Raw genomic sequence first — 11,336 nt, 5'->3', positions numbered from 1 at the left:
AAGCTGTACCGCCAGATTGATGCTATAGATCAAGACTCTGTACATCCTGTATCCAGATTTGAATTAAGTTTCTCCAACAATTCGGCATTAAACCACAACCACAACACTTAGGGCTGTTTTAGTGACCAGAGATCACGGGAGAATTAGATGGGATTGAGAGGAAAATTAGTTTATTTCTCCTTTAACCCTCTTCCATCCCCAGTGATTCTTTTGTCACCAAATCAGCACTTAGATCTGTTGTTTCCCTTCTAGATTATATAAGTTGGATTATGGTGTAAGGGTAGAAGGGTAAAAATATCACTTTAGAACTATAAATAAGCTGGCATTGAGTAGTTTAGTTCAGCTTATTTGTGCTTTCAAAGTGATATTTTACCCTCTTACTCTTTCGTCATAATTCAGGTTATATAATCTAGGAGAAAAACAAACATGTCCTTAATAAAATGGCTTTCAACAGTACTATGACAAAATTCAGATATCTAGGCGGCAGCAAGCTAGTCACATTTGTAAGGAAGCTGGAACTATAATGTTGAGACTCAAAATTAACAATGTTGTCGTGGAAACTGATATTACATAGACAAACGTCGCCGGTTGGTTTGGCTGCAAGGCATAACCCATGCAGCTACCAGAAATAATTTCACCTGAAAATTCAGAACTAAAGCTGTCACATGCTCGTGGCTCGAGAATCATGCCAACCCAGTTGCCGAGCTCGCTGTTCCCACATTGCTGTGAGTTTCTTCTCCTTTGAAATTGCTACTTCAGACTGCTCCCGAGCTTCCTCGCAGGTCTCTGTAGCTGCATTACACTTTTCGGCTTCTCGCTGGTATTGAGTAGCTTGTCTTTTTGCTTCGACAAGAGTGGCGTTCATGTGGTGACTATGCTCCTCAGCTACAACCTGCTGCAGCTTGAGTTCCTCATTAAGAAGATCGACAAATTGCTTCTCCATCTCTTTGGCAAGCTCAGGGTTGTTTTTCCCACAATCTGCATATTTCAACACAAACTTTAAAGTTTTAGTTCAGTTAGCCTAATATTTTGATAATAGCAATAATAAGGTCAGGAAAGTGTGCATTGAAAGAAAAAGGTAGACATAGAAAACAGTGCAAATAAGGTGATTCAAATATTTCGACAATTCCTGTTCTGGAAAACTGGGTGGCTATGAGATACAAAAGCACAAGAACTAATGGTGCAGCATAGTGAGGAAGATTTGTGCAACCTTGATGAAGCAAATATACCGTCCAAATCTAAAAAGTGCCAAAATGCCAAATCTAGTTGGATGGAAGAACAATCTCTGAGCTTCATTGGATGTTATGAACGTCAACACATACTAAGGCTATCTTCAGCAGCTTACTCATCCCCATACCTATATTCAAACTCCACTTTGTGAACAGTGCGGTCTACAGTGCAAAATAGTTTTTTGGGCGACCATATGGGTGAACTGCTGGACACGGTCTAATCACAACTAACTTTCATCTATGCTATATTGTTAGGGTAATAGCCTGATGCCAAAGACTTATGAAATGCAAACCAAGATGAAGAAAAAGATATTTTTTTCTCAACAACAGGATGCTTTTAAGAAGCCTACAGTAGGTATTTCAGTAGATCGCATCATTAGACAAATCTCTGTAGTTCCGCACCTAATTATAAAATCCAACTCTTAAAGATATGCAGCACTTAACATACTTGATAGGCTAGAATTCTAGTGTTCAGCTTTTCTTTTCACATAAGACAATTTGAGGCTAAATGATTAAGAATGTGAATTTTCAGAATTCAACACATAATTTTACTTTCATTTCATAAGAACTATTTTGCTCGTGCATTTTTTGTAGTGTGAAGAATAACCCAAGTAGAAGGTTCCATAAGGTCTATAAATCACCCCATGCATCATCATAGTGACTGAACTACTGAAGGCAGCTTCACGAATTGTTCAGTTTAGTAAGTAAAGAACACAGTGATCCATGACGATTGCTGCCATTCTATCATAAGATAACCACTATGCTCATCCAAATATGAGGAAACCCATGCCTCAATTGACAGGAGTGTGAACTGTGAAGGAAGGACCCAAACCTGTTATTGAGAAGTTGGCAAGCCCTGCAATAAACACAAATTCCTGTCAGTAATGTGGACATAGCTGCAACTGGGAGTTTTCATCATAGACGATTAGACACAGCAACTAAAACTAGCTTATTTGCTACCCATATGCATGCGTCAGCTGTACCATATGCTATGGCGTTCATCTGATGACCCTAGTCCCGACCAAAATACAGATTATTATTTTTTGTTTTACCTAACGAATTATGGGTAGACATGCGTACCGACACTGATCAGGCGAGAACTGTAGGAAGATCTGGAAAGAGGGTCTGAACAGGACAGATCACCTGGGGCGATGGACTTGAGGGAAAGGGGCGCCGGGCAGTCGCAGCTGCAGGGAGGGCACGACGGGGAAGAAGCCACCGCCGCCGCGGTGGACGAGGGGGAGGAGGAGGAGAAGCCCTTCTTGTAGCGCCAGTAGAAGGCGGGGCCAGAGACCCCTAGCGCGGAGGCCACGGCCAGGATCACCAGGCACCAGCGCCCCAGCGCCGCGCGGCGCCCCCCGCCGCCAACCATCGATCCTCGGGCGTAGACGCGCGCGCAATGTGGGTTGGGAGATCTTCGCCCCCGCCGACTGCGTCTTCGCGTAGTCGCTCGGCGTGACCACCCCTGATTTCGCCTTGTTGTGGCTGGGGCACGGGCCGGTGGTGGTGGTGGACTGGTGGTGGGGCTCGGGTGGTGAGGGGAACACTGAAACAGTGGCGTGGGGGAGTGTGGGAAGTGAACTAACCGCGGATGGTTGGTGCGGAGGTAGAGCGCAAAAATGGCTAGTGCGCGCGGGGTCCCCGAGCGGATTTCCGGCAAACAACAGGGCCGCGAGAGGAGACTGGCATGCTGAGTCCAGAATCCTTGATTGAGCTTGGCAGCCTGCCACTACGCACTATCGTGCTGATTCGTGTGGAGGTGGACCCAACTTAAAGTTACCGCGCATGGACCGGATTTTAGAGAAGTCCAAGAGACTCGGTGAAGTGCCTTTGCTCGGTAAAAAAAATGAAAAGCGCCATGGCTTTCATACTCGCTTCTTCATCTGGCTCGGCATCACAGGTAGTGTTCTACAGCTGCATGTCACGACGACAGTCCTGGTGGCGGCAGGTGCAATAAGTGGATGTGAAAAGTTAAATTTAGAGAATCTGTTGGTTAACCCCACCTTGAAGAAGTTATCTATTTTAAAGAGTCGTCCATAAAACTCTATAATTGGCTAGGATTTATAACTAGACTCTTGGAGTTGCTTTATTTGGATTTCATCAACTTAAATTAGCTTAATAGCATGATATTTACTATTACATTACTGGCCGCTAACCAACTCTCGTGGAATACCAATGCCCAGTTCGATTCAAACCAAACACTTTTCCCACACACGTGGAAATGAACTCCACAAAGCTTACATCTGAGTCTCACAACACAACACAACACAACCACACATTGCTATTGTCAGATATCAACAGCACGAAATGCTGAGTCGCAGCTGATAAACACACAGCAAGGTTCGAGCTCAAGATAACAAGGCTCCCGACACCACCCTAGGGTCACTAAACGCGTCGTAGCTCCACATTAGCATTCACAAGAAACGGATATGCACCTACCTTGACTGCAGCGGCGCACATAGAGTATGGCATTGTGCCAAAAGTCCAAATGAAGGCAGGCAGGTATGGGTACGGCCCATCAAATAACTCATTGGCCGATTCGCACGCCAAGAATGCACTGTGCGAGATGAGTCACGTACGGCTCCGCTTGTGAACTGTTACTCAGCGTAGGAGCAAGACTCTGCAGCTCTGAATTGAACGCTGCTTCAAATTTCCTGCAGCCAGCCAAGACCAATGCGATGTTAGATGGGTGGAACTTAATTTAATACCAGCGTTTCAAGGGTAGATAGAGGAGCGGATACGTACAGGATCGACTCTGACATGACAACATTCTCTGATGCTAGTTTCAGCTGCTGGTCTCTGTCCTGTGATTTATCGATTCTTGATCTTGACTTCCTAGACTTCGATGTGTTCTCAGAGTTAGCGACATCGATAGATGGCATCAAGATCTGGATGGAAGTGGCATACTGAAGGCATAAACCTTTCAGCTTCTCGACTTTCTGTGAATGCAAATAAATAGAACAATGATAAGAATTGATTCTTTCAAAAAAAAATCTTGAATGGTACCAAGAAAAAGCTATCAACCAAAAGTTACTGTTTTATCTTCTTTTCTTTTAGTTTTAAGAGAAAGGGTAAAAGGACACACCACAAGGAGTTCAGGCGACAACAGCAAGCATTCTTTTAGACACTTCTGGAGGAAGAAATCATGGATCTGGATAACCTGCAAGCAGTATTAACATCAAAAGGTAAGGCATTCCGCACGGTTAGCATCGCAGTTTTTTTTTTGCAAAAAACACCCCAAATTGAAAAAAAGAAGTGCAAAACCTCATCTATGCTCCTTGCTGTTTGAAGGCGGTCATGCATCAGATGCCAATTTGGTTCAAGAACCTGGGACCAAATGAATAGTTTAGAACTTGCCCAACATGTATGGTTTACCTCAAACGTCAGACAATGCATGGTGTTATCTGTGGTTTAGCATGATCAAAAGAATAGTTTAGCATGCTGATATGTATGGTTTACCTCAAATGTTAGATAATGCAAAAGGCTATTTACAAACTTGAGCATGCTACGACAAAGAATTGATGACCGCAGAATTGGTGTCCCTAGAATCTTGACAGACCGGAATGCCTGTCCAAGAGTTAATATCCAGTCAAAGTTGGCGTACACAAAAATGTTAAACTGGTTTTGCAGGAGGAAAAGGGTTCATTCATACTTGTTGTATTTGCCATGCTGCACACAGCTGGCGACTAACATGCTTGCAGTGGAACAATAGGCGAAAGATCAATTGGTATTTTGTCAAAGCCTTCCTTGAAATTACAAGAGATAACGGCCACTGGACCTGCAGGGTACAACAAGTATATCATTTCACTATCACAAGACAAACATGAGGAAAGTTTTAAACAAACTATTAAAATAGAAAACCTTATTGCTAAGGCAGAATGTTTCCAAACCCGTGATGCTTAATTGCATTGATCGATCAACATCTGCTGCAGCAAGCTTATCTGCAGGATCCAAGTCCTTCAGAGTGGCCAGTTTCTTAAGGAGGGAACTCCTTTCCTGTTGAACGCAGATGTAAACAAAGATGATAAGCTTGCTGCAGTACTCCGTAAAACGCCATATAGTATGACCAGATCCAGATAATATTTACCACACAGCAGATTAATTCCTCATGGCTTGGATCTGAAGCAGCTGCAGTACTCCGTAAAGCAATGTCAAGCAGAGACTGCCGTATAAAATGGACAAAGAAAGCAGAAACAAAACCAAAGAAGCAGCAGCTTTTTCATAATCAGAGTTGACCAAAAAAATCTGCTTTTGTCATGGCACAAACACACAGAAAACGCATATGAGACAAACCTGAAGTTTTTCAGCGGATATTTCTTCTGGTTTCTTTGTAAGCTCCTCTCGAGCAATATCCATAAAATGGACCAAAAAGTCACCCTGTAAACTAGATAAAACAGATAAGATAAGTAGCTCAAGGAAAATCAATATGGATGGTCAAAATTAAATCAGGAAACATGGCATTCATTATCAAGGACATTGTAAACAGCTAAGATACTCAGAATTTCATACTTTCTCCGTCCAAAATGGAAGGCGTTCTGGTTTTGTCCTAAATCAAACTTCTTCAAGTTTGACCAAGTTTATACAAAACTGTAGTAACACTAACATAAACAACACCGGATTTGTTTCATAAAATCCATCATTGAATATCTTTATAGTATATTTGTTTAATGTTGGAAATGCTGCTATATTTTTCTATAGATTTGGTCAAACTTGAAGACTTTTCACTTAGGACAATAAACCTAAAAAGGTTTTACGCTTTGGAACATAGGACATGTACCAGAGTATAGAGATTATTTTCTAAAGTTTATTACTGTCTCTACATGTTATGCTAAAGCATGAGACACAAATACACATATGAAATAATAACAGAAAATATGGAGGGTAAATATTCTTCATATTTTCAGCATACTTGGTCAAGGAGTAGATAGCGCTTCAGGGATCGGAGTTTCCCGATGAGATCATACTGCACGTTTAATGTGATAAATTAGCAACCTAGCTTATAAATGAACAAAATGTAACCCCAAGTTTACTATAAAACAGTGATTACCTTATCTTTCATCAGAGTCAACAATTCACCACTTGCAAAATCATATGCAGATTTTATACATTCAAGATATTGGTGGTTTGAGCCAAAGCTCATAAGCTTAGAATTGTCTGACAAGGAAACCTAAATAAAATATCCAAAGTAGTGTGATTTAAAGTAATCGAGGCATACTACAAACATGGAATTTAATTATTTGACTCCAGAAAAAATGAATCATGTATACCTGAACATTGTGCCCACATTCTCTCATAACATTAAGATACTTCCCTGTTGTTAGAATCGTTGCGGCAACATTCGTAAGGAAACTAGGAATTCCTTCTTTTAGGCTGTAACGTTGCTGCCAATATTTGGCATCATAATCTTGAGTGAGGCTCTCCTAGCAAAACCAAAAAGAAAAGAAATAAACCAAGAACCTAGTTAAAATAAGATAAAGCTAGACTCGACATGTTAGGCTTAATATGATGCAAACAACAGTAAGATATGACAGTCCAAAGATTTAGAAGAAAAAAGATACCTTCTGCAGAGATTTGTTTTCAGCAATGAAGAATTCACCATAAGGATCGTCAATAACTCCCTCATACACCCACCTAACATGGCCGAAAACAAATTCACATAATAGCATGAGCACTAGGACTCTAAACAAGACATGACAATAATTAAAGGATGTGTGTTGAGTATTGACTTCAGCTTAAACGTGAAAGCTAGCAAAGACAAACAAGGAAAGAAGCTATGGACAATCATGAACCTTTCTAGCATCCTGAGGTATGCTGCACTTGCATATTCTGTCATCTTCTCCAGTAAAGACCGAACAGCACTATCACCACCCATCGCCTTTGCCTGAGTTGAAGGATATGATAGATGCATTACATGTTTAAATAAGTATAATGTGAATTCGGGAAAACTAAGCTCTGAGAAAAATGTGAAGTAAGAAACCAATCCAATTGAAGAAAATCGTTTTATCTATAAGAAAATTAAAAACTGGACTGCTATATTTATCTTATATTTACAGTAAGCAGACAGGAGGAGGGAGGAGGCGCAGAAGGAACAGTGTGTAATCTCAGAGGCATAAACTCATTTGAGGGAGTACCTGGCTTTGAAGTAGATTAAGTGTCGCTGAACCATTAGTATTGTTGGAGGTAGCCTTCTCCACTAGAACTGCCAGTGCATTCAGTGAACTCATCATCCTCTGCCAAAGAGAAAACATAACTTTTAATGCTAAAACCAATAATCAAAGAAAAGGCAAACGTAATAAAAGAGAACTCACTTGACAAAAGAACCATAATCCCTGAACAGAAAGCCTTCCAAGACGGAACTGGTGCTCCAGTTGAGCAACCATTGCCTGATAATCCTGATCATATATTTAAGTAAAACTTGGGTGATTTTGTGCAAAGTGCAAAATTTTCAGATAAGCACCAATACAAAAGTATCAACATAGACCTTCCTTCTTCCCTGGAAGTCAATATATAATGAATTTTTTTCTTGAACGCACAGGAGAGCTGCGCATCTTTATATTAGAGATAGAAAAACAGGACTTACATCCAAGCTAAAACAGGAAAATAAACAAAAGAAAAGAAAGAAAAAGAAAAAATGAAACAGAGGAGTACACGGATTAGATCCGATTAACTCAAAGAGCTAGGGAGACCAAGCTGACCCAAAGACCTGGCGCCCGCCAGAAGCCAACAATAGAGCTCGTCGCTAAAATGCTGCTGCATCCTCTGAATGAAGGCCGATCCCCATCAAAGATAGTGATTTTAGAAAGTCGATGCATTATCAATGGGATAATCTCAGCCAGTGTTCTTAAGGCGCCTAGGCGAGCAAGTGGACCAGACAGGCGCCTTAGCGCCTAGGCGGGAATGGCGAGCAAGGCGACCAGTTTTGCCCGAGCGCCTGGACGCCTAGGTGTCGCCTAGGCGACGCCTAGGCGACGCCTTAAGAACACTGATCTCAGCAATGATACAATTTGGCAAACAGAAGAGCTTGTAATCACATATAGAAAATTGCAGTTCTACAGGGCTGTGGTTTTGATTGTGATGGCAGAAAGAACTGGGAAACTGGCTAGTCGCTCGGGTTACCCGAAATTTTCAGGGCGGGTAATTTATATTTCGGGTTTTGAGAATCGTTACCCAAAATTACAGTGGGTTTTACATTACCCGGAATTTCAGGTTCGGGTATTCCCGAACTACCCAAAATGTTGTGTCAACTTCATAAAAACACATGCACCTTATTAAATTAGTTTAAAAACACAGTTTGAATAATGATATACATGCATGTAAAAAAACATGGACAATCTACAATTACAAGTTCACAAGTTTATACACATTTACACATAATTACATATGCGCAAATTGATAATTAACAATGACATGAGTATATGACACATGAAAGTTCGGGTATTTCAGGTACCCGAATTACCTAAAATAAGTTCGGGTTTTACAAGTTGCCACCCGAAATTCCCGAACAAAATTCGGGTTTCAGATAATTCGGGTTCGGGTTCAGGTATTTCGGGTTACAGGTTTTTTGCCCAGCCCTACACTCACTCTTTAGAGGCTTTGACTGCTATTAGGGTTCTTCTTGCCTGCCAGTTTACATCTGCTAATGCCTATCACATAGAGCTGGCTTCAATCGAATAAATTACCAAACTGAACTAACAAAAAAAAGACAGACCCAGTGCCGGAGGTTCCCACGTGAGTGAGGTCTGGGGAAGTGATAAACCGCCGCAAATACGGAGAGTCTGCTTCGAAGCCACAACCTGGTGACTCAGAGAGACAGCTCTCACCATTGCACCAGCCACCTGGTCTGCCCTTCCAAAGTGAGCTAAAAATCCAACAGAACTATGTCCAGGCTAACAAACCAAAAACTATCTGTAGGCTAACAAAACAAATAACTTGTCTCCTAAGCAACCGCTGCGGCACTCTTGCCGCATGGCAGATAAGCTGCCTCTAGTCCTCGGCCCATAGCCCTCCTCGAAAACTTAAAATCACAAATGTTGAAGTACTCTACATTCTCCTACCGATAGTAGAAGAATATGTCATCAATATCTGCACAAAATAGCTCTAACAAGATCATAGACACCTCATTTTTTCTTTGTACAGATAGTTGTTGTACCAGTAAGAATGCTCTTAGAGCTGCAGCCAGAGCATGGTTGACCAAACCATTCTTGAAATGTGACCTGGACTCCACAAACTGGCTTACCAACACATAATCCTCGCACAAAGGGAAAATCCGGCGAGTCAATTCCTGCAAGAGAAAGATCAGTAAAGTGACAACCATATCCTTTATTGTATGTGTGATCTAATGGACTCTACATTTAAGGTCTACCTGGAGGGCAAGGTCCATAGAAGAATCAATCTGAAAGACAACATAGCCCTCCTTTCCACGAACTCTCTTAATAGAAACATACCGTCCCTCAATACCCACCAGAGCTGATAGCAAATCATCGATAACCAAAAGCTCCTGCATTACAATTTACAATTATATCAGCAACCATGCACAAACTTACATTTTGTAGTTGTTCTGCGAAAGCTACATAGTTTATATAGACAGTACAAAATTAGGCCAATAGTGAGGCCCACGGAAGAGCAGAACCTATATAGTGATGATGTTTCACAATGTCATGTTTAGACCAACATTTTATAAACCTGCACCAAATGACCGACCATTGGGCTCAAAATGCAATTCAAACTAAAAAGAATTGACACTCAACCAAAATTCACATACTCGCAACATTTCTCAAACTATTTGCAGAGCCACACAATGACTGCTTGATCCAGAAAAATGAAGCAAAGCCCAACTCAACATGATTACGCTACTAAAATGGAGACATGAAACATGATTTACTAAGCTCCGGGAGGCAGACAATGCCAAAACTAATACTCAGGAATCCCCAGCACAGAAGCAGCAGATTCAAATCTTGCCTAGCTGAGATCCAGCAGTTTAAATTCACAAGTCGATAATAAATACAGACACATCAAATCCTACACATAGCTAATTCCTCATATTCAATCCCCGTAAGCCGTAACCACAACATAAACCCTAGCTCCAGTTGGACAGTTGGCTAAAAAATCCACTTGAAAGCTCAACTCCACTGGTTGACCTGCAGCCCGCTTACCTGCACTGATACTGCGTACGATCCGATGACACTCCCGGCGCCGGCGCCGCGGCTACATATTCAAACCAGTTCCAGGCATCAGAAACCACCGCGAACAGTAGAATCATCAGATTATTGCGCATAAACCGTACGAATTCTACCGTATTACCTACCTGAAGGAGTCAAGCGAGAACGGCTTGGATCCGAGGCCCTGCGCCGCCGCAGCCGCCTTCGCCTCCTGCCAGAGCGTGCGAGGTTCTTGAGAGGGGCGTTAAGGCAGTAATGCTGGCAGTATCCGGTAAGAGGCATACCTGGTGGAAGCGTCCAGTAAGGTACGGTCGCTCAAGATTCCAGCGCGGGGTCGCCGGCGCGGGATCCATCTCAGAGCGGAGCGGGGCAGTGTAGGAGAAGGAAGCAGCAGCTGTGGGGAAACGGCTGCAGCAGTTGCTGGGCCGCGCTTGCGCCAGCCCGAAAATTAACTTTTTAGGCCCTTCAAAATATAGATTGCATTCTGGCTTTTCCTTAAAAAACTTATTCTTGTAATTTTTTTATAAAATTCTTACATTGAAAAGAGGCCTTAATTAGATATCTATATATATTAAATTGTGTTTTTCTCAGTCAATTAAAAACACATTTTTGCAATAAAAAATAAACATCTAAATGGAAAAATGTAGAATTTTACCTTACCGACATATAAATGCAGTATTTCTGCGCCACTTACCGAAGAGATATACTCTCAGTCCCAATTTATAAATTGGTTTGACTCTTTTGTACCAAGGTTAATCAACTTGTCTTATTTAAAAAATTTACGGAAAAATAAAATATTCAAAATCATACTTAAAAGTATATCGGTATCACGATAAAAATTAATGATAGTTATGGATTTTTTTTAAAAAAGACGAACTAGTTATACTTAGGATAAAAAGTCAAACAAATTATAAATTAGAACGGAGGGAGTAGATTTTTGCCATATGAG

General features: G+C 41.5%; 2 protein-coding genes across 2 annotated transcripts; both read right to left on the bottom strand.

The window, feature by feature from the left end:
* On the bottom strand, window positions 1-2,723 carry LOC100194145 (uncharacterized). Its single transcript, NM_001139196.1, has 3 exons — window positions 2,373-2,723; window positions 2,062-2,085; window positions 1-978 (listed from the first exon to the last, which is right to left on the bottom strand). The coding sequence occupies exons 1-3, from the start codon at window positions 2,599-2,601 to the stop codon at window positions 662-664; spliced, it is 570 nt and encodes a 189-aa protein (NP_001132668.1). The 5' UTR covers window positions 2,602-2,723; the 3' UTR covers window positions 1-661.
* A 769-nt stretch (window positions 2,724-3,492) lies between these two features.
* On the bottom strand, window positions 3,493-10,823 carry LOC100274060 (uncharacterized). Its single transcript, NM_001148439.1, has 21 exons — window positions 10,672-10,823; window positions 10,534-10,598; window positions 10,382-10,433; window positions 9,592-9,726; window positions 9,379-9,510; window positions 7,538-7,621; window positions 7,361-7,459; window positions 7,019-7,110; window positions 6,788-6,860; window positions 6,497-6,649; window positions 6,277-6,396; window positions 6,139-6,192; window positions 5,523-5,606; window positions 5,317-5,391; window positions 5,091-5,225; window positions 4,882-5,007; window positions 4,689-4,796; window positions 4,494-4,556; window positions 4,315-4,389; window positions 3,975-4,168; window positions 3,493-3,883 (listed from the first exon to the last, which is right to left on the bottom strand). Exons 1-21 carry the CDS (start codon window positions 10,738-10,740, stop codon window positions 3,757-3,759), a joined length of 2,115 nt encoding a protein of 704 aa, NP_001141911.1. The 5' UTR covers window positions 10,741-10,823; the 3' UTR covers window positions 3,493-3,756.
* Between the last annotated feature and the right edge of the window lie 513 nt (window positions 10,824-11,336).

Source organism: Zea mays, chromosome 10, assembly GCF_902167145.1.
Source record: "Zea mays cultivar B73 chromosome 10, Zm-B73-REFERENCE-NAM-5.0, whole genome shotgun sequence".
NCBI classification, from domain to species: domain Eukaryota; kingdom Viridiplantae; phylum Streptophyta; class Magnoliopsida; order Poales; family Poaceae; genus Zea; species Zea mays.
The sequence above is the reverse complement of the archived record's forward strand: the minus strand, read 5'-3'. Positions and strand labels throughout refer to the sequence as shown.